The sequence below is a fragment of the Physella acuta genome, unplaced genomic scaffold (assembly GCF_028476545.2).
Source record: "Physella acuta isolate Inbredline_101_S28 unplaced genomic scaffold, ASM2847654v3 ptg001160l, whole genome shotgun sequence".
In the NCBI taxonomy this organism is placed as follows: Eukaryota; Metazoa; Mollusca; class Gastropoda; family Physidae; genus Physella; species Physella acuta.
The window spans coordinates 168,392-191,944 of NW_026732677.1; the positions used below are offsets into that span (position 1 = coordinate 168,392).

The window sequence follows — 23,553 nt, forward strand, 5'->3', positions numbered from 1 at the left end:
TCCTATAAATCAAGTCTAGTATCTGTCCAGTGAAATGTACCTTGTCCTATAAATCAAGTCTAGTATCTGTCCAGTGAAATGTACCTAGTCCTATAAATCAAGTCTAGTATCTGTTCAGTGAAATGTACCTTGTCCTATAAATCAAGTCTAATATCTGTCCAGTGAAATATACCTTGTCCTATAAATCAAGTCTAGTATCTGTCCAGTGTAATGTACCTTGTCCTATAAATCAAGTCTAATATCTGTCCAGTGAAATATACCTTGTCCTATAAATCAAGTCTAATATCTGTCCAGTGAAATGTACCTTGTCCTATTAATCAAGTCTAGTATCTGTCCAGTGTAATGTACCTTGTCCTATAAATCAAGTCTAGTATCTGTCCAGTGAAATGTACCTTGTCCTATAAATCAAGTCTAGTAACTGTCCAGTGAAATGTACCTTGTCCTATAAATCAAGTCTAGTATCTGTCCAGTGAAATGTACCTTGTCCTATAAATCAGGTCTAGTATCTGTCCAGTGTAATGTACCTTGTCCTATAAATCAAGCCTAGTATCTGTCCAGTGAAATGTGCCTTGTCCTATAAATCAAGTCTAATATCTGTCCAGTGAAATGTACCTTGTCCTATAAATCAAGTCTAGTATCTGTCCAGTGAAATGTACCTTGTCCTATAAATCAGGTCTAGTATCTGTCCAGTGTAATGTACCTTGTCCTATAAATCAAGTCTAGTATCTGTCCAGTGAAATGTACCTTGTCCTATAAATCAAGTCTAGTATCTGTCCAGTGAAATGTACCTTGTCCTATAAATCAAGTCTAGTATCTGTCCAGTGAAATGTACCTTGTCCTATAAATCAAGTCTAGTATCTGTCCAGTGAAATGTACCTTGTCCTATAAATCAAGTCTAGTATCTGTCCAGTGAAATGTACCTTGTCCTATAAATCAAGTCTAGTATCTGTCCAGTGAAATGTACCTTGTCTTATAAATCAAGTCTAGTATCTGTCCATTGAAATGTACCTTGTCCTATAAATCAAGTCTAGTATCTGTCCATTGAAATGTACCTTGTCCTATAAATCAAGTCTAGTATCTGTCCAGTGAAATGTACCTTGTCTTATAAATCAAGTCTAGTATCTGTCCAGTGAAATGTACCTTGTCCTATAAATCAAGTCTAGTATCTGTCCAGTGAAATGTACCTTGTCCTATAAATCATGTCTAGTATCTGTCCAGTGAAATGTACCTTGTCCTATAAATCAAGTCTAGTATCTGTCCAGTGAAATGTGCCTTGTCCTATAAATCAAGTCTAGTATCTGTCCAGTGAAATGTGCCTTGTCCTATAAATCAAGTCTAGTATCTGTCCAGTGAAATATACCTTGTCCTATAAATCAAGTCTAGTATCTGTCCAGTGAAATGTACCTTGTCCTATAAATCAAGTCTAGTATCTGTCCAGTGAAATGTACCTTGTCCTATAAATCAAGTCTAGTATCTGTCCATTGAAATGTACCTTGTCCTATAAATCAAGTCTAGTATCTGTCCATTGAAATGTACCTTGTCCTATAAATCAAGTCTAGTATCTGTCCATTGAAATGTACCTTGTCCTATAAATCAAGTCTAGTATCTGTCCATTGAAATGTACCTTGTCCTATAAATCAAGTCTAGTATCTGTCCAGTGAAATGTACCTTGTCTTATAAATCAAGTCTAGTATCTGTCCAGTGAAATGTACCTTGTCTTATAAATCAAGTCTAGTATCTGTCCATTGAAATGTGCCTTGTCCTATAAATCAAGTCTAGTCAGTCTATAGATAGCATTCCACTGTTCCAAATGGTCAGTCTATTGATGAGATAGCTACTGCCCTTGCTTTTTGATAGGTCCATCCTGTCTCCTTTTTTAAGGAGTTTGTTTAATGTGATAACAGTGTTGATGTTAAAGATCTTGTTGCAGAGTATAAGTAAAAGTTGTTTTTTTTTTTTTTTCCAATACATGAGCCCCTTCGTAATTTTTTATTTTTTTTATTTTTTATTTATTTATTTTTTTTTAGTATAAGTAAAAGTTGTTAATGTAATCCAAAACAACAAATGTGTTGATTAAAGTTTCCTAGTTTCAATACTTTTTAAAGACTTATTCATTTTATATTGTTTCTAAGGTTTCATTGAAACGGAATTTCAAAAATTAAATAGAAAACATTAAATAAAACATGATTATAAATATAAACATAAGGAAATAAATGTAAACTATAAGAAATAGCCTTGACAGCTCTTTACAAAATAGCCAGAAGCATTCCTGAAAAATAATCCATGCTGCATTGATTAGGGTTACTTTTTATAAATTTGCTTCCCTTGGCTTCATGAATGTATTGATTTTTATAAGCCAGTACACATTTTAAGGGCTTTGGTTGACTTGATGGTGCTTTTAAATCTAATATATAAAGCTCAGTTCTGTATGTAACGCATATGTTTGTCGTTGGTCTTGGATGTATTTAAGTGTTAGACAATTATCGTGTGCATTTGTCTAAATTTATGAGTTAAAAAATTACTATTGAAAGTGTTGGGAAATAATTTTCATTTTTCAAATTAAAGTAATAATTGTCGGCATGTTCATTAAACACAAGTTTTAAAAAAATAGCATCTTTTACAACAATTCTAATTATGTCTTTATTTAGTCCTATAGCACTTATTTCCCTTTGATAAATTAGGAAAACACAATTACTTCCCTTTATAAAACCATTGCATTTTGTGAAAAAAAGTTTACTTTTTAATTACTTTGTTTTGGTGTTGGGAAAAAAAAAATAATTACATAATTAGCGGGGATTGATCAAGTGCAAATGTTGTAGGTATTTTACGGATAAGCTTGGAGTATTATAATTGTTCATCAAATTGAAACAGGCGCGTTCGTTTAAGTGAGTGCAAAAGACTATGAATAAGTTGGGGTACTATAGTCGTTCATTAAGCTAAAACAGGTGATTCCGCCCCGGGCGTTTATGTTCGCGTTAGTGTTTTCTTTGTGTTTAGGTGGGTTTGCGTTAGTGGTTGCGTTTTGATTTGGTTCGTTTTTGTTCTTTCTTTATTCGTTTTTGTTTGTGTTTTTTTGTTTGGGTTTGTGTTTTTGGTTGGTTTTGTGTTTGGATTTGGTTTGTTTTCGTTTGCTTTTTCGTTGTTTTTTTTTTTTTTTTTGGTATTGGTGTTTGTGGTTGGGTTTGTTGTTAGGTTTTTGTTTTCGTTTGCTTTTTTGTTTGTTTTTTCTTTGTGTTTGTATTGGTGTTTGTGGTTGTGGTTGGGTTTGTTGTTAGGTTTTTGTTTTCGTTTGTATTTGTAATTGTGTTAGCGTTATGTTTGCGTTTTGTTGTTTTGGTTGGTTGTGGTTTGGGTGGGCAATGCCGGGTTTATGATGATTACTAAACACACAGGTAATGGTCTTTAACAGAAAGGTTTTTCACAGAAGCCAGAGCAGGGCCTGGCCGGGACGGCTAGTAATTACTAAATGTTACCTGTGTCAGCTTATTTATAATGTGTGTATTTGTTTGATTTATCAAAATGTGGTTTGTGGATTTTCATTATAGACTAATCTCTGTGTGATGTAATACTATTAACTATGAGAACATTTTTTTGTAATAGTAAATAATAGACAAGGTGACCATTTTACTTATTGGTAACACATTTAATGATTTATGCCTATGCTGTTTGAAAGAAAGTAATAACATACAAATTATTAAAAAAAAATAGATTTATAAAATGAAGAATGAAGTAGGGGCTTATAACTAGCTGAATAAAAAACATTGATAGATAATGTGATGACTCAGTTATTCAGATGGTACATTTAAAAAAAAAAGTATATTTTCTATATTGTGTTGTTTTATTTGAGGAGGAATATTCCATTTGTGACTGCAGAAAGTTGATATTGCAATACATAGGTAAATTGATCTGGGTCTATTACAGCTTGTTCTATGTTATACATTGGTAAAATGATCTGTGTCTACAGCTGGTTTAGATTTTCTAGACCTGGGTTACAGTTTAGTTTTAGTTTTATGTTCTTATGGGAAAAAAATTGTATCCCATGGCGTGTAGGTGGTTTACAAAACTGCTTATTTTTCTTTGTGTATGTGAAGTAGAGTGGCTTATATATTTATTTTTTTACATTTTTTTATTTTTTTTTAAATCAATTTAAGTGAATTGAATACTCACAGACTAGATTTCTAGCCCTAGATTACGCTGGAAACATTTAGACCCATGAAAGTTAAGTGATATATCTAAAAATGTTACTCATTACAATGTTAATTGTGAAATTGTCTTTCTCCAATGTTGTCAGTGAAGATCTCTGAACTGGACGAGGAAGCACAGAATGCCAGCTCCAGCTTGGAGAAGGAGAAACTGAAATGTGCAGAGCTGGAGGTAAGGCTTGATTTGATCAATTCTGGCATCTTTGATTAGCTGACAGGAGTTGGGAAGGGGAGATAATTGGGGAGGTAAATGAAACATAAAGTGGGATTGTACAGATAATAAATGTCAAAGTAGACAACAATGATAGTTTGTTATCTGTTTTAAAATAATAGTAAAAGAAACTGATTTAATTTTATTGGTTTGTATCTATTGGTTGATGAATTGGATTCTTCTTAGTTTCCCCATTTTTCCCACGTTTTCTTTAACTTGCTTTCGCGTCTGTTTGTCTTTCCATCAAATCTTGCGATCAAAATTTCGGGCACTTCCCAGTTAGCTAGCGCACTGAAATTTTCAGGGAAGCATTGTTTCCAATAACAATACAATATTCAATTATTATTATTACTAAATTGATCCATGGAAAATTTTTTTGATCATTTTAGACTCCTATTGATTTGTACAAAAAAGGGACATAACCTAGTAATTGTAATTTGATAAAAACAAGGTTCCGTACTTTCCCTCTTCTGGCTTATCAGAAAACGTGTTTTTTTTTTTTAATTTTTTAATGATAATTTTTAAAATGTTAATTAAAATAAATGTATGACTATAACCTATATGAGTTGGCATGGTCAGATGGTAGAGTGTGAAACTGCTAACCTGAAAGTCTTGTGTTTGGGTCCCTGGCCTGAGTCTGTAGGAATTCCCTGAATCAATCTAAATCTGACCAGCACCTGAGTATTTGACTTATGTTAGTGAAAGTAAAGTCAAGTACCTGACTTATGTTAGGGAAAGTAAAGTCAAGTACCTGACTTATGTTAGGGAAAGTAAAGTCAAATATATGACTTATGTAAGGAAAAGTAAAGTCAAGTATCTGACTTATGTAATGGAAAGTAAAGTCAAGTATCTGACTTATGATTGGGAAAGTAAAGGCAAGTACCTGACTTATGTTAGGGAAAGTAAAGTCAAGTATCTGACTTATGTAAGGGAAAGTAAAGGCAAGTACCTGACTTATGTTTGGGATGTATGTTTGGGAAAGTAAAGTCAAGTACCTGACTTATGTTAGAGAAATTAAAGGCAAGTACCTGACTTATGTTAGGGAAAGTAAAAGCAAGTACCCGACTTATGTTAGGGGTCGGCGTGGTTGAGTCGGTAAAGCTCATGGTTGCTAAACCGAAAAGTCTCGAGTTCGAACCCTCGGGCAGATGAGGCTCGTTAGCTGGGGACAGCCACTCTTCTAGGAGAGACAACTCCAAAATTAAAACAACTGCTGCCTTGTAGTTTGTTCTTGGTTGGACAAAGGCTATGGAAGCAAATCCAAAAAGAAAAGCAGGCTGAAATCGGAGTCAATGGCCTCAATGGCGCATAACCAGTTGACACGTAACGCTTAATTGTGTTGGAGGCGTGGTAGAGTTGGCAAAAAGCTCATGTTTGATAAATTTGAACAAAGTTTCGAGTTCAAACCCACTGGCATATAAAATCTCGATCCCCTTCAACACTAATAATTAAGAACGAAGAAGAAGAAGAAGAAAGGGAAAGTAAAGTCAAGTACCTGACATGTTAGGGATAGTAAAGGTGACAAAGATAAAGTGCTGACCACACTATCCCTTCATATGCTGTGGTCACAAAAACAGTTGTGCTTTACTCCATCTGCCTTGTGAGCCACCAGGTTGGAAAGGGTAACTTTACTTATAACTACCATGCTTCAGTGTATTCTGGCACTAATTTAAGAAATTGTGCTGTGGTTTAGGAAAACCTGTGCAGCAGTACACTGGCCAGGCAGCTGGACCTGAGAGACATCTGGAGACTGGTGCAGAAGGATGTGGAGACTGAGTGCCAGGACCAGCAGGTAATGGGACTGCATGGCCCAGGGATAGAGTGCTAGACTGCTATCCCAAAGTTTTGTGCTCAATTCTGGGTTCAAGTCAGTAGAACATCCCTTGAGTCCACCCAGCTCTTATGTGTCCCTAACTTACATTGAGGAAAGGAAAGTAAAGGCGGCTGGGCATTGTGCTGACCACACTATCTCTTCATATGCCAAGGTTACATGAACAGGTGGACTCTACTTTATTTCCCCCATGGACCATGTTCAAAAATGGAACTTTACTTACATATTTACTAGACATAATTGTTGACCCCCATGGCATTGTGCTAAAGTAAAAACATCTGGACATGCCCGTTGTGTATTGAATCCATGGTGCCCTATGCATGGCTTAGTAGATAATTGTTGATGTATTCGCATGTTGACTGTATGCTGGCTACCCTCTGTGGCATTTCGCTACTTGATTACCCGACCCTCGGAAATTAAAATGCAAGAACTATTTAAATTATTTAATAACTATACTTAAAAACAGTTTTGGTTTAAGTACCCTGTAAAAGAAATCCTAGGTTTTGTAGTTAACTTCCCCATTAATACCCTCGAGCTATTAAAATGATGTGGTAATTTTAACGCAGTAGATGAAAGTTTATTTTTGTTGTTGTAGATGAAAGTTTATATTTGTTGTTGTAGATGAAAGTTTATTTTTGTTGTTGTAGATGAAAGTTTATTTCTGTTGTTGTAGATGAAAGTTTATTTTTGTTGTTGTAGATCAGGGGTCTCCAAACTACGGCCCGCGGGCCGGATGCGGCCCGCGAAGTCCTCTCATCCGGCCCGCTGCGATCTTTTTGTCCAAGTAAAAATCGTTTGTTGGTGATAGCTGAGGAACTTTGCCCAGAAAAATCAAAGACATGTCTGGAAGAAACTGGCCCCCGAACTGAAATTTGATAGTTAATGTGGCCCTCGGACTGAAAAGTTTGGAGACCCCTGTTGTAGATGAAAGTTTATTTTTGTTGTTGTAGATGAAAGTTTATTTTTGTTGTTATTGCTAGGAGGATGTGATGAGCTCAGGCAATACAGACCAGATAAAGGAGAACATCAAGAGGGATATTGAAGCTTTGAGGACTAAACTAGAGAAGAGAGAGGCTGCACTTGGTGCACTGGTGAGTGAACATTTGTTTTTGTTGGTGGTGCACTGGTGGGTAAACATTTGTTGGTGCACTGGGGAGTAAACATTTGTTGGTGCACTTGGGAGTAAACGTTTGTTGGTGCACTGGGGAGTAAACATTTGTTGGTGCACTAGGGAGTAAACATTTGTTGGTGCACTTGGGAGTAAACGTTTGTTGGTGCACTTGGGAGTAAACGTTTGTTGGTGCACTTGGGAGTAAACGTTTGTTGGTGCACTTGGGAGTAAACGTTTGTTGGTGCACTTGGGAGTAAACATTTGTTGGTGCACTTGGGAGTAAACGTTTGTTGGTGCACTTGGGAGTAAACGTTTGTTGGTGCACTGGGTAATAAACATTTGTTTTCATTGGTGCACTGGGGAGTAAACAATTGTTTTCTGTTGGTCAGTAAACATTTGTTTATTTATCTCATCATTCTTAAATTTTTTTACTCAGAATTTAAAAGCAAATTAACTGTTTGTAGTCAGATCTTTAAAAAAATTTCTTCACATTCTCTGGCAGTTGATTTGTGCAATTAATTTTCCTTAATCTTTTCTTTCAAAGTTTAGACTAAATTGGTTTAGTTAAGTTCATTGTGTTAGTTTCTGCTTTTAAATTCTTCTGGAAAATTACAGAGTTTTATTAAACCAAAGTAAACAACAGTAAAGTCTATGTATTCATTACTGGTCATTGTTGGTCATAACATTACACCTTTTTTTTTTACACAGAAAAAGAATAACCTAAACCTGCGCCTGCTGTGGAACTATGAAGACATCCACCCATCCAACAACTGGTTTAATGGACACAAGGTCTCCCCTGGATCACCACTTGTTGGTAAATGGATTTTGAACAGGGTGGTATTTTTAGATTAGTCTGTAGCAGCATGAAGTCTTGCATGAGCAATTATAAACTTGCAACAGCTGGCTGGTTAATCCCTGATTAGTGTAACTTAAGTGTGTGCAGTTTGATACAGCTATAAGCTAGCTGCAGAGACTTAGGGATTGATAAGTATTTGCCAAGTATTTGTAATACAGTATTCAGCTTGTAGATAAATGTTAGACAAGTATGTGCAATACATTATTCAGCTAGTTGAGACTTAGGATTAGGTTTTGACAAATGTTTGACAGTATGTACAGTTTGATACAGCATTCACCTTGTAGGTACTTGTAAGATATCACAGAAACACTTTTGTAACTGCAACTTTTGTGTTATTTATTCTTGTGTTGACAGTGACATTGTGTTTCTTTAGACATACTGTGTTCAGTGGATGCATTGAGAATTCTGAGCTCCTCACCTACACTGGGTTTTGATGTGTCTTCTTCAGACACATTTAGAGATGTGATTTTCTCAAAGTGCACTGATTTGTTGATGTGTTTTCCAAAAGTTTTAAGATGCACTCAGAATTGATGTGTGTTCTTCAGACATGTTTAGAGTTGTGATTTTCTCAAATGCTTTTCTTTCTTCTTCTTTGTTCTCAGTTGTAGTGTTGGACAGGATTTTGTAAATGCATTGGATTTTGATGCATTTTCCACCAAGGAACTGAGTATTGATATAATATTGACAGATGGACTGAGTATTGATGTATTTATTAACAGACACTGATTATTTATATATTTTCCCCAGATGCACTGAGTATTGATGTTTTCCTACTGATGCATTTAATATTGATGTATATTCTAAAGATGTATTGAGTACTAATATGTTCTCCACAGATGCACTGAGTATTAATGTTTTCCTACTGATGCATTTAATATTGATGTAGGCCTATATTCTAAAGATATATTGAGTACTAATATGTTCTCCACAGATGCACTGAGTATTGATGTGTTCCTACTCATGGATTTAATATTGATGTATATTCTAAAGATGTATTGAGTATTGATGTATTTTCCACAGATGCACTGAGTATTGATGTTTTCCTACTGATGCTTTAATATTGATGTATATTCTAAAGATGTATTGAGTACTGATATGTTCTCCACAAATGCACTGAGTATTGATGTATTTTCCACAGATGCACTGAGTATTGATGCGTTTAACGGTAACCTGCCCATGTACTCATCAAAATACCCGTACACCTCATCTGTGTCCTGTGAAGATGTGGACTGCTACGAGTGTAGGGCTGCTCGTATGTTGCTACAAAACAGGTGAGTCATATGGACAAGATAACAGGTAATGTCTTTCAGTTAGACTTTTGAAAGCTGATACAGAATAAATATTGTATTATGTTAGAAAAAATTTCTATGAGTTTTTTATTGATTGTTACCGGTTTGGAAAAATTATTTATTGCATTAGTTTATAATGAAATGATGACTTCATTCATTGATTTAAAAACCTAGTGTTGATGGCTGAGATGGGTTACTGAAGGGGAAAGTTGTTGAGGCCAGCTCAGATTCTGGAGATTTCTTGATGGCCGATTACAAACTTTCGATTTGCACAGCCCCCCTTAAACTTTTGATTTGCACCCCCCCCCCAACTATTTATAATGCAAAAATGCAACTAAAATGACATTTTAATTTGTATTTCCAACCCATTTTGGCTCCCCCTAAGGTCGGCGCCCGGGGGCGCATGTACCCCCACCCTACGCCTATGGTTGATTATGTGCCATTTCAGTGGCACAACTTAAGATTAATGCACATTATTGTTGATTATTCAAATGAAAAGTGTAGATTTACAATAACATTTTTTTAGTCAACTTTAAAAGAAAGTCCAATGCTTATAATGAAGCCAGTGTTTTACTAATAGTAAAGTCAAGATAAGCTGTTGACTCTTCTACAATCAGACAATAAAGAATAGTTATTAAGGCAGCCATTACATAGTGCAGAAATAAGTTTTACAAAGTTAAACAATAATATTCACTTTCAAAAAAACTTTTCAACCTTATGTTTCTTACATAAGTCTTATGTTTAAAATAATATTGTCTTTACCTAGCTGTTTTTTTAACATTAAAATAGAAAGTCCACTGGAATATTTTACTCAAGAAAATGTGCCTTGTTCCCACATAAGGTACACATCATCATGCCCTTCTATTGGCCCAGCTAACGGCAACCAGCCCAGCAACTCTACCATCTACAACTACAACAACAACTATAAGGACTACACAGCAGAGAATACCCAGACTTACAGCTCTGGCTACTCAACAGACAATGGTCAGGGCACTCACCTAGATGCCCTCTCAGGACAGGCCACTGACCTAGGGTCACTCTCCTTACAGGGCATTAACTTCAGGTCAACATCAGAGCAGACAGCTGACCAGGAAGCTGTCTCTGCTGAACCAGAGTTCACCCCCACACACAAGCGCCAGAGGAGCTTGTATGGCAGCCACAGAAGAAAAGACTTTATCCGAAGCTCCGGTCGCTTCCTTGTGGAGAGCAACTCCCAGAATTCTGAAGTGCTCATCACCTCAGTGAAATCCCTCAAGCAATCTGAAAACAGCTGTGTGAAAGATAACCCAGTTTATCCAAGTCAGGGAGAACACACTCAGCAGAATTCTAAGGAGGCTGCAAGTGAAAGTATTAGCTCAGGGATTAATTATGGAGTGCGTAGACCGAGCTTTAAGCTTGCCGTTGAAAACAACAGCGGGATCGTTAAATATTGTTCCGAATCTGGAAATAACCAGAACCAGTTGGATTCTTTCACGGAGGAGTTGCGGCGCCCAAGTTTCTGTGCGGCTATTGAGCTGGGTAAGCCAGCCAGCCCTGGTCCCGTGAAGCGGAAGGTTGTGCAGATCACCTCGCCTGAGTCCCTGCAAGTCAGGACAAAAAGAAGCAGAGACGTGCCGACAACTCCAACCTACAGTGACAGCGCCAAAACTGTGACGTTTCAACTGGACGATGGCCCCGGGGAGGAGTACTCTGGTGCCTGGGGGTGTGGCTACTCAAGATATGACCCCCCGGGTGAGAACGTCTCTTCATTCTCACCCACGTCCTCTTACTCATCATCAGCATCATTGTCAATGAGTAACGTGAATAATTCCTTCTCTTCTATGTCTACCAGCAGCTTGAGTCAAAGTTTTTCACAGAATTCAAGGTATGCTGGATTCACTTTTACCTGTACAACTTAATCCCAACTTATAGTTATTGTATGTATTTAATCCCAATATAACTTATTCAATTTCTTAAATGATCAGCAGTTACAAAATTATACATTGAAGGTGTAAGTGTACATTAGGTTTTAACAAATTAAAGATTTAAAAAATCATCATCTATTCCCTTTCATTATTCCCTTTCATACCCAAGACACATGGGGTGAATAAGTAGAGTTTATCTGTTTAAGACACCTCATATGAAGGGATAGTATGGTCGGCACTATGCCAGCCGCCTTTGTTTTCCCCATCTTGATTTAGGTACCCATTAGAGCATGGTAGACTCAAGGATATTCTACAGACTTGAACCTGAATTTGAACTTGAGACTTTTGGGTTAGCAGTCTAGCTCTCTACTGCTTGGCCACACCATCCCATAAAAAATGTGTCCTTAAAATTCAGCAGCAGAGTATGTAAACACGATGCAAAAAGTTAACCTTATTGATGGGTTACAAAAGAATATTAGAAAATGTTGAAGATCCCAGAAATGTAATTAAAGCAGGGGATGGTATGTTCTGATGGGAAAGTGTATGATCGCCAACTCCAAAAGTCGCAAGTTCAGACCCCCTCCCCGTGGCTTACATTTGTTAGCTTGTGGCAGCGATTTGTTTAGGAGAGAAAAATCTAAAATAAAAACAACAGCTGCATTTGCTGATTGTTTTTGTCTGGACAAAGGAAATGGGAGCATTTTAACTAGAAATTAGGCTCAAGTCTGAGCCACTAGGCCATAATGTGCATACGGTGTTGACACGTAAAACATAATGGTGTTGGAGGATAGCCAATGCTCTATTACATTTGAGAAGAAAGAGAAGATAATTAGGGATTAGAACTGCATTAAAAGAAATAAGAAATAAGATACTTATGAAAGCTTTTGAGGTTAATTTTTTTTTATGTTTACAAAATAAACAAATCCATCCTTTATAGATACAAATATTTTTCAAGTCAGTACACTCCATTCCCTCCTATTTATTCTGATTTGAAAATGGTAAACTATCTGAAAAGTGATAGGTACCTTTGATATCGGTGTCTTCCCTTCTAATTATCCTAATAGGAACATCATCATCTTTTATCATTTTTAGCCATGACACATCAGGCAGATGAAGTAGAGTTTATTTATTTTAGTTATCTAGCCATACAGATAATAGTGTAGTCAGCACTATGTCCTACTGCTTTAGTTTCCCTAATGTGAGTCAGGTACCCATCAGACTCAAGAACATCCTGAAGCCTCTAACCCTGAATTCAAGGCTTTCAGGTTGCAGTCATTTTACTTCCATCTGATCATATCTTCCCACTGATTAGAACATGGTTAACTGTAAGAAATGTGACTGTAAAAAATGTGACTGTAAGAAATGTGACTGTAAGAAATGTGACTGTAAGAAATGTGACTGTAAGAAATGTGACCGGTCTGTTCCCAGGTTTGGTAGCCTGCAGGGCAAAAAACTTCAGATGCTTCTGGAAGACGACCAAGCCTATTGTGTGCCCAAGTGTATTGAGGACTGGGACATGTCACCCCAACACACTGGAGACGGCAACACATTTACTGAGGCCTTCAGGGCTAGTACAGAGTAAGTCATGGTTTAAAGTTTCTGGTGTAGTTCATAGGTACTGTTGGCATTTGGCTAGTGTAGAGTATGTCATGGTTTAAAGTTTCTGGTGTATTTCATAGGTACTGTTGGCATTTGGTTAGTGTAGAGTAAGTCATGGTTTAAAGTCTCCGGTGTAATTCTTAGGTCAAGTAAGTCATGCTTTAAAGTCTCTGGTGTAGTTCTTAGTCAAGTAAGTCATGCTTTAAAGTCTCTGGTGTAGTTCTTAGTCAAGTAAGTCATGCTTTAAAGTCTCTGGTGTAGTTCTTAGTCAAGTAAGTCATGCTTTAAAGTCTCTGGTGTAGTTCTTAGTCAAGTAAGTCATGCTTTAAAGTCTCTGGTGTAGTTCTTAGTCAAGTAAGTCATGCTTTAAAGTCTCTGGTGTAGTTCTTAGTCAAGTAAGTCATGCTTTAAAGTCTCTGGTGTAGTTCTTAGTCAAATAAGTCATGCTTTAAAGTCTCTGGTGTAGTTCTTAGGTACTGTTGGCATTTGGTTAGTGTAGAGTATGTCATGTACTGGTGGCATTTGGCTAGTACAGAGTAAGTTATGGTTTAAAGTCTCTGGTGTAGTTCTTAGGTACTGTTGGCATTTGGTTAGTGTAGAGTATGTCATGTACTGGTGGCATTTGGCTAGTACAGAGTAAGTTATGGTTTAAAGTCTCTGGTGTAGTTCATAGGTACTGTTGGCATTTGGCTAGTGTAGAGTATGCCAGGTACTGTTGGCATTTGGCTAGTGTAGAGTATGCCACGTACTGTTGGCATTTGGCTAGTACAGAAAATCATGTACTGTTGGCATTAGGCTAGGGTAGAGTAAGTTGTGTACTGTTGGCATTTGGATAGTGTAGAGTAAGTCATGCCTTTAAAGTCTCTGTTGTAATTCTTAGGGTCCTCTTACTGTTGGCTTTTGACATGTCGGCTTTAGTTTGTGTAACTATTGTTGGTGTTTTGTATTTATATTATGATGGTATTCAGTTTAATTAATCTTGTGTTTATATAGTATAGGTTTAATTTTTTCAATCACTTACAAAAGAGTACATTTCCTATATACCCTTAATTCAGATCTATTGGGATTTACTCTGTTACAATTTTTAAAATGTTAAAACATGTACCTACATACTTTAACCAGTTGTAACAAAATAATGATGGCCTTCTCATCCGTGATCACAATCCAGAACCACTGCAAACTAGGACAGTGGTTCTTAACATTTTTGGAGGCGCCGAACTCCACCAGTTTCATATCCGCCAAACTCTTCTTAATAGTTCTATCTTCTGCACTTCTGCACTGACAAAGTCAGATCTTGAATCTTATAAGGCAGTTATGTGTCTTGACCTCTGCCAAATGCCTGAGACAAACTCACTGAATCCCCTGGGGTTCGCTTGAAACCAGATTAAGAACCACTGATTCAAGGACCATTGGAGTTAATATTATTTCTTGTATATACATAACATTTTATCATCGCCATGTAAAATGATGCACTACAAACATTTATATTAAAGCTTAATAACAGGACTCAAAAGAATTAGTTTAACCTAAATAGTTGGATTTATATTTTTTTCAAAAATGAAAGAAAATATGGGATTTACTATTTAATAAATCAGAATGTGTCAAGATTATTTAGTTCATGTCATTAATTTGAGTGGATAAAAATCATAATTATATATTATCATTTTAATTTTTAATTTTTTCTTCAGCATGGAGGTTTATGTGAAATTATATTTTTGAGTCCTGTAGCTAATTTAACTGATTGTCTTTGATGTTGTTCTTTTGATGATATTTTAATCAAGTTTAAATGAAAATGTGTGTAGGTATGATGAAGAGGACCAGGATGATGAGGAATACTTGGCAAGCATATCACAGGTAGGTGCTCATTTTTAAATAGCGCATTCTCCTTTGGCAAAATACTGCACCTGCTCCAAGGGGGGGTAATTAGCTTTGACTGCTAGAGTTATAGTCCTTGTGGCAGGGGTTGTTTCTCTTTGGTGGTGTGGCATGTGTGTTAAAGCTGTAGACAGAGCTGTTGTGACAGTTGTCTTCTGGGTTTCAGCTCAATAGACTCGGGGGAGGTAACTACCCTCTTGACCCCCAGTTACACCATAGGAAGGGAAAAATGATTGATTTTTTTCTAGTCACACACACTACCTAACTATAACTTAATCTGATTACTAACTGTATCACTAATGCATAATAACATACTATTTTTACAAATCTTATTCCCTAAAAACTACTTGACCTGTGAGATTTTCCCCAAAGCATTTATCTAATCCCTTTTAGAAACTCTTTACTTTTATTTCTGTTGTTTTTTTTCTTTAAGCTTCTCATAAATCATTGGAATATAAATATGTTCAATATACTTTATATTAAGAATTTTGTTTTTATATCACTAAACTATCAAACAAAATTTCATTTGAAATAGCCTGCAGGGTGTACCTTACTGAACCTATTCTAACTGGCTTTTCAAAAATACAACAAAGTTTTTTAAAGCCACATCTATAGTATTTATCAATAGTACTATCCAATTGTAGTGGCCATCATTAGAACGGTTTTGTATAGCTGGGGGGGGGGGGGGGGTAGGTAGTGGAACCAGCAATACAGCTGTCCACCTGACTTCATTCTGTGAAGCCCTTGAGGAGCTAAAAGCTGCAGCTACATCTCTCCCCATATATAGGATTATATATGTATGGAAACATTTTTGAACCCCTCCCATGACCAATTCCTGGCTACGCCACTGTTCCAGTCCAATGCTTGCCTCACAGTTTTTCTCTTATTTTCTCGTGGCCTGCCTGATCCATCCCTATTTGCCTGTTTTAATAGCTCTATCAATCGCTTGTTGTTTTGTGATTTGTGTTTCTTCTAAAGAAGAACTTTCTCATCCAAGAAGGCGTTTGGTTGGTGTATTTGTAGATTCTGTAGCTTGGTTTTATTTTTTTATGAGGCAGGGTTGCTAGTCCTGCGCTCATCTACTATTCCTTTTTCAACCATGGCCTGGGAAAGATTCTGGCGAAGTTAAGCTCTCTCACCTGGTCAGGTGATATGATGTAAGAGCTATATATGTTGATTGGATTAAAAGTAAAGAGGTTTGGCTGATTAAGTTTGTAGATAACTGCTTTAAGGAGGTGTTGCCACACCACTTACAGGTGTAAGGGATTGAGCTTGGCTATTTACAGAGCATAATTGGGCTTGGCTATTTAGGGGGCATAATTGGGCTTGGCTATTTACAGTGCACAATTGAATTTGGCTATTTACAGGGCATAATTGGGCGTGGCTATTTACAGTGCACAATTGAATTTGGCTATTTACAGGGCATAATTGAGCTTGGCTATTTACGGGGCAAAATTGGGCTTGGCTATTTACAGGGCATAATTGGGCTTGGCTATTTACAGTGCACAATTGAATTAGGCTATTTACAGGGCATAATTGAATTAGGCTATTTACATGGCATAATTGAATTAGGCTATTTACAGTGCATAATTGAATTAGGCTATTTACATGGCATAATTGAATTAGGCTACTTACAGGGCATAATTGAATTAGGCTATTTACATGGCATAATTGAATTAGGCTACTTACAGGGCATAATTGAATTAGGCTATTTACAGAGCATAATTGGGCGTGGCTTTTTATAGAGCATAATTGAATTAGGCTATTTATAGAGCATAATTGGGCGTGGCTATTTACAGAGCATAATTGAGCTTGACTATTTACATGGCATAATTGGGCGCTGCTATTTACAGTGCACAATTGAATTAGGCTATTTTGCAGGGCATAATTGAATTAGGCTATTTACAGGGCATAATTGAATTAGGCTATTTACAGGGCATAATTAAATTAGGCTATTTTCAGGGCATAATTGAGTTTGCTATTTACAGAGCACAATCGAGTTTGGCTATAGGGCGCTGTTAATTGAGATCATTATATAATACTTTGAGAATCTGAGAACATTGAGTGCATGCTCTACATGCTACTAGAACCACTGAGAGCATTATATAATACTTTGAGAACCTTTGAGAATGTTGAGTGCATGCTCTGCATACTTTGAGAACCATTGAGAACGCTCAGTGTATGCTCTACATGCTACTAGAACCATTGAGAGCATCATATAGCACTTTGAGAACCCCTGAAAATGTTGAGTACATAAGAGACGACGTTCCCCGTGTATGAATCTCACAGCAGTTGTGTGAGTTTCGTTTGGTCCATTGAGAGCATTAGATAACACTTTGAGAACCTCTGAGAACGTTGAGTACATAAGAGACGACGTTCCCCGTGTATGAATCTCACAGAAGTTGTGTGAGTTTCGTTTGGTCCATTGAGAGCATTAGATCTCACTTTGAGAACCTCTGAGAACGTTGAGTACATAAGAGACAATGTTCCCCGTGTATAAATCTCACGGCAGTTGTGTAAGTTTCGTTTGGTCCATTGAGAGCATTAGATCTCACTTTGAGAACCTCTGAGAACGTTGAGTACATAAGAGACAATGTTCCCCGTGTATAAATCTCACGGCAGTTGTGTAAGTTTCGTTTGGTCCATTGAGAGCATTAGATCTCACTTTGAGAACCTCTGAGAACGTTGAGTACATAAGAGACGAAGTTCCCCGTGTATAAATCGCACGGCAGTTGTGTGAGTTTCGTTTGGTCCATTGAGAGCATTAGATCTCACTTTGAGAACCTCTGAGAACGTTGAGTACATAAGAGACGAAGTTCCTCGTGTATGAATCTCACGGCAGTTGTGTGAATTTCGTTTGGTCCACCCGCCGCGTGCATTTCCAGGTAATATTATAGTTCAGGTGTTTATCTTTTGGATTACCTAGAACATCGGCATGTGGTGAACTTTACGCTTTTATATTGTGTTTGAACCTCTGTAGGCATTGACATCTTTAAGCATATGATTTATCACCAACTACTTTTATTATTTATTTTCTTGCTTGGATCAAATAGATGTACAAGTTGTCTACATTTAAAAAAAAAAAAAAAAACATTCGACAGTTTTAGGTCAACAATTCGTGGCATAAGCTCCCACTGTCAGTTTATTAGGTTTTTATTGTCGAGAGTTGTGTATGTTGTTTACAATTGACAGTTATCATCCGTTTTAGTGTGTTAAAGTGGAGAGGGGGGGGGGGGGAGGTAAAAACAGTTCACCACGATTGTCGTATGATCGAGATGTGTTAAAGTGGTGTTGTTTCACTAGTGTGTTGTTGTAGTTCTAACCACGCCGGTGATGATGGCGTTGTACGAGTGAAACAGTTCACCACACTGTAAACCTTTGCCGTACGACCGAACAGATGTTTTAAAGCGGTCGAACAATACTAGTGTGTTGTTGTTCTAACCATACTAGTGTGTTGTTGTTCTAACCACGCCTGTGATCGCTGCATTTAACAAGTGATGGAAGGAGACCAACTAGTTTCAACCAAGGATAATCGGGTAATTTATACAGCACTACAGACTTGTAGCCTTTAAAGTGTGCTTGAAACATATTTAGCTCGCGAATGTTAACCAGAGCGTTATTGTTTTGAAGTTTTCTACACGTGTTTATTTATTATCTATCTTTAATTTTAAGGTAGTGAACAGAATGGAACATATTAAATATTATTAATTTATGTAAACGTCAACTTCGATACACTCCAACTGACCCTATATTGTTTGATCTCTCCAACTGACCCATACATTACCGACTTTATCCAGCTTTCCCTTAAATGCTATGAACTGTGATGTTGCTGGTATAAAGTGTGTGCATGCACGCTAACACCCCTACAGAATGTTCCACGGCCTAGTGTTAGTGGAACCAACCTTTCTGCTACCAGACCGACCTGCAGGCTATCTCTGACTCTTGGTACCCTACACTGGGAACTTCTGCAGGCTAAGACGGTTTGAACCGGGTTTTGAACTCTATTCAATCATTCTCATTTCACTTGATTGTGAACACAAAGTTTAAATATTGTGCATTGCGTGCATCAAAGTTTCCCTGTTTTAAAATGTTCCTGTGGTAAACTTTAGCCTTTAAGTTCAGCCTCCTTTTTTAAGAAAAGGGAAGCGTCAATCACCATCTTGTTTCAACTGATCCTCTGTGCTGGAGCTTCTAAGAACTAAAAACATGTTGGGAACCAGTTTATCTTTGCAAGCTTAATTTAAATGACGTCACATACAAACTGCTTTTATAAAAAGTTGTTAGTTTTTTTTTGTTTTTTTTTTTTGTAATTAAACTTGGCATTTCTATCCTAGAGAGATTTTTTCTGGCCACTGACTACATAAATGAAGCTAGGCTTTACACTGCAGATATAATATATTCTAGCAAACTCTTCAATACATATAGGCTATAGGCCTACCGTGATCGTTCTGTTATCCCTGTCGATGTTAAAACCAGTGGCGTAGCTGGGTTGGGTGTCACCTGGTGCGGCAACTAATGGTGTCACCCCCCCCCCCCCCCCCCGAGAAAAAAAAATCTATATATAGGCATATATATAAATAAATATATATATATATGTTCATTTATACAACCCCCCCCCCCCCCCCACACACACACACAAACCAGATGTGGAATGACGTGTCAGTTATTACAATTCTCAAGAAAACCATTTTTTTCGGGCAAATTTTGCAACGTTTAGTTGGATTCACACCCCACGTTAAAACCAGATATACTTTGATTATTCCGTTGTAGCAGCCAATGTTAAAACCATCACCAAATACACTTCGATTATTCTGGTGTACATGTCGATGTTAAAACCAACACCAGATGTACTTTGATTATTCTGTTGTAGCAGCCAGTGTTGAAACCAACACCAGATGTACTTTGATTATTCTGTTGTAGCAGCCAGTGTTGAAACCAACACCAGATGTACTTTGATTATTCTGTTGTACCAGCGAATATTAAAACCACGACCAAATGTACTTTAAACAGAAGACAGCATTGGATACATTAGAAACGGCACGTGTTAAGCCTCTCCAGTCGTGGAAACAACGTTAATTGTCGGCTTAATGGTGTCTTCCGGGTCGTCCTGTAAATATTTACCAGATGGCTGCTAACCTGGCTTAATCCTAACCCGGGTGGATGTTTGTTTGGCGTGCTGCCGTGGGACGTATGTTGCTGTAGTTTATCTCAGGTTGGGAGTTGTGGTTAAATGATAATTTTTTTTAGATTTATCTGGGGAGAGGGAGGGGGGGTATTGTCTGTGGTGAACTTTGTATCCGTCGTTGAAAAAACATATGTACCATATATTAGTTGAGCATTGAAGTATTGGTAAAGTTCCATTTTATTTAGTACGTGCAGCTTTGGCCATAGGGATCTTGACCATTGGGTGTTTGACCATTGGGTGTTTGACCTTTGGGCTCTTGACCATTAGGCGTTTGACCTTTGGGCTCTTGACCATTGGGCGTTTGACCATGGGGTGTTTGACCATTGGGCGTTTGACCATAGGGTGTTTGACCATTGGGTGTTTGACCATTGGAAGTTTGACCTTTGGGCTCTTGACCTTTGGGCTCTTGACCATTGGGCGTTTGACCATTGGGTGTTTGACCATTGGGTGTTTGACCTTTGGGCTCTTGACCATTAGGTGTTTGACCTTTGGGCTCTTGACCATTGGGCGTTTGACCATGGGGTGTTTGACCATTGGGCGTTTGACCATTGGGCGTTTGACCATAGGGCGTTTGACCATAGGGTGTTTGACCATTGGGTGTTTGACCATTGGGTGTTTGACCTTTGGGCTCTTGACCATTGGGCGTTTGACCATAGGGTGTTTGACCATTAGGTGTTTGACCTTTGGGCTCTTGACCATTGGGCGTTTGACCATTGGGTGTTTGGCCCCCTTTAGTCAAAGCACATATGGTCAAAGAAATAAAAAAAAACCTTTATTTAACGCCAAATAACAGGGTCGAGGTCAGATATTTACAATACCAACAAAACGTTAAGGACAGTTTCTTTCTTGACCTGGGCATATAAAGGAATGATGTGATCAGCACACTGCTCAGCCACCTTTACTTGAGTTAGGTACCCATCCGAGCTGGGTGGACTCAGGGATGTAATAGTGACTTGTGACCGGATTCGAACTCGAGACTAGCAGCCTAGCCCTCTACCGCTTAGGTCACGCGATCCCATCAAAAGAATAAATATAGACTATATATTTAAGTATATTGAGTTTTCTTTTTTTTTTTTTTTTGTTCCCGGAGTTAAGACAACCGGAAATGCCAATTTTCATATTTTAAGATACGTGAATTATAACACGTTTTGTTTCTGTTCTGACATATGCAGAGCCAGGCTATACTAGGTCGTATTGACCCAGGCTTACATTTGAACCTCGAACGTCCTATTTACTGTCTCGCTATTGTATGTGGTGTTTTACATGGCGTTTGCGATCTGATGAAACGATTACAGACTAGACTGGGATCTAGTTTATTTGCTTCCGTCCATTTAACACGCGTATAAATATATCATGGCTTAATAATTTTTTAATTGAAGCGTGCTCCACGTTTAAATGAAGAGTTGTATGCGGAAATAAGTAGAAACATTACGGAATTTGATGAGTGGATTATACAAAAAAGTGGCACTTATTTGCCTCTCAATTGCCCCCTTTCCCCCTGGAGAAAAAAGTCTGAAAGAAACGAAACACTGTGTTGAATAGTCTAGAACACAGACAGGTGATGGTGAGTTTGTGAGTTGAGTTAATCGCGGGGTCGAATGCGGACTTGAAAGCTGAGTGAACGATGGTTAGTGGGATTTTTTGTAGTAGCTAGCGAGGATTAGATTAGGATTAACGTTAATACAAATTTATAGCACCAAAGGGCTTTTGACGTTTTACTGTATTTGGTTTAACGTGAAAGCACATTTTCCCACATTATCTGATTTTTATGCCGTTGAGACTTGTAATCTCGATACAAACTTGATTTCAATACAATAACTGATGACGCCCACTCCTTGAGCCAAGTAACATAGACAGGCGATACTTGGTACTTGTCCAGATAAGCCCCGCTACTAAAAAAGTTCAGATGCAAAAAGTTGAGCCCCTCCACTTTTTGCCAGCTCCAATTTCAATGCACGCAGCAATCTTCAGGGTTAGGGTTAATGGTACTCAATATAGACTTTCTTCTCTAGAAAGATATTAATTAGATGTTCCAATTTCACCCTCTTTAATAAAGTCTAAAAGTGTACGTTTCATATCCTCTTTATATAATCTTTTTGGTGGCGGGGGGTATTTTTTTGGCGATACTTTGTAGTTATAAAACTGCAAGCAGTTCACGTAACGATTGGAATTCATTAAAAGTAAACATTGGATGAAAGAGTTAACAAGGAAGTCTATCATGTCCAGTTTTATTCCCATGCCCCACCCCCTTAGTCAATTATCACAGCTTACTTCCCTTAACGCTTAAGTTAATGCTGCAGGGAGTTAACTCTCACCATCATTTTTAGGCTGATATTATGAGTAGTTTTAGCTCTTTTTTAGTGAACGTAATTAAAACATTGAAAAATTTCTTTTAACTTTTCAGGGTTACGCGTCAGTAGTGTAATATGTGAGCGTATGTTGTGTTAGTTTTTTTTAACAGGTAAGGGAATGCGTGCAGTGATTTAAAAAAAAAAAAAAATCGTAATTGTTTATAATTAGTAACACATTACTTGGCCAAAACGTTCCCGTGTTTAAAATAGCAAATGGTTTAAGGCTAATAAAATATCGCTTTAAAAACCTGGATAAAAATGTTAACACAGAACGTATGATGAAGAGCTAAGAATGTTAATGTACCCATGGAGGCCTGCTTTATGTGCGAGTTTATCTAGAAATTTTAGCCTGACTACAGAAGAAGAGTAGGGGTTTATTTGATCAATGAACAACAATAAAGACACTGCGCGTACCTGTTTTTTTTTTTTTATAATTTAGGTCGGTAGTATTGAGAGGGTTATTTCGTATGGCCATATGACTGCTGTTAGTGGCATGGTTTAAGGGTAAGGTACACAGTTTCTCCCAGGCATCTCTTCGTGCATGGGGCAATGTTACCCCCCCCCCCCCCCCGCCGAGCGAAATGGAATTTAAATAGAAAATATATATTCTTTGACCAGTGTCCGCACACCCCCTCCTCCCCCCGAGACAAAAGTTTGAAAGAAACACTGGTAAGGTAAGCAAACTTGGGACAATAGATTGTCGTTACAACTAAATTGAGATTTCATTACCAATAATAAGTATTAACAAGAGTGTAGTCGTCACGAGGTTTTAGTACACAAGTAATACATTTTGATTGGTGCTGTTGTTGTGCGTCTGTTTGATAAGTGCGTGTGTTGGTGTATAATTATGATGACTGCTTTACATACATAGGTGGGTGGGTATATAATTATAATTATTGCTGATGGATGTGTGTACATTTCTTACGTGCGTGTTTGGATTGGTGTAAAGTTTTTAAAACATGTGTGTACATTTCTTACGTGCGTGTTTGGATTGGTGTAAAGTTTTTAAAACATCATCTTGATACTTGAAATATCCTCCTATAGTAAAATAGAACGTATTGAAAAAATCATCTTGACGCTGTAAATCCCCTCCTATAATAAAATAAACGTACTAAAATGATTTTGACATTTGAAATGTA

The 23,553-nt window shown here is 37.4% G+C and overlaps 1 protein-coding gene across 1 annotated transcript in view; it reads left to right on the plus strand.

Annotated features, from left to right (window-relative positions):
• LOC131956567 (uncharacterized) overlaps positions 1-23,553 on the plus strand; it is a 151,822-nt gene that overhangs the window by 48,938 nt on the left and 79,331 nt on the right. The window contains exons 19-26 of the mRNA XM_059321087.1: positions 4,292-4,374; positions 6,107-6,205; positions 7,225-7,335; positions 8,064-8,169; positions 9,350-9,482; positions 10,342-11,364; positions 12,833-12,982; positions 14,806-14,857. Of these exons, the coding sequence (XP_059177070.1) occupies positions 4,292-4,374; positions 6,107-6,205; positions 7,225-7,335; positions 8,064-8,169; positions 9,350-9,482; positions 10,342-11,364; positions 12,833-12,982; positions 14,806-14,857 (1,757 nt within the window). The remainder of the gene's footprint in view (positions 1-4,291; positions 4,375-6,106; positions 6,206-7,224; positions 7,336-8,063; positions 8,170-9,349; positions 9,483-10,341; positions 11,365-12,832; positions 12,983-14,805; positions 14,858-23,553) is intronic.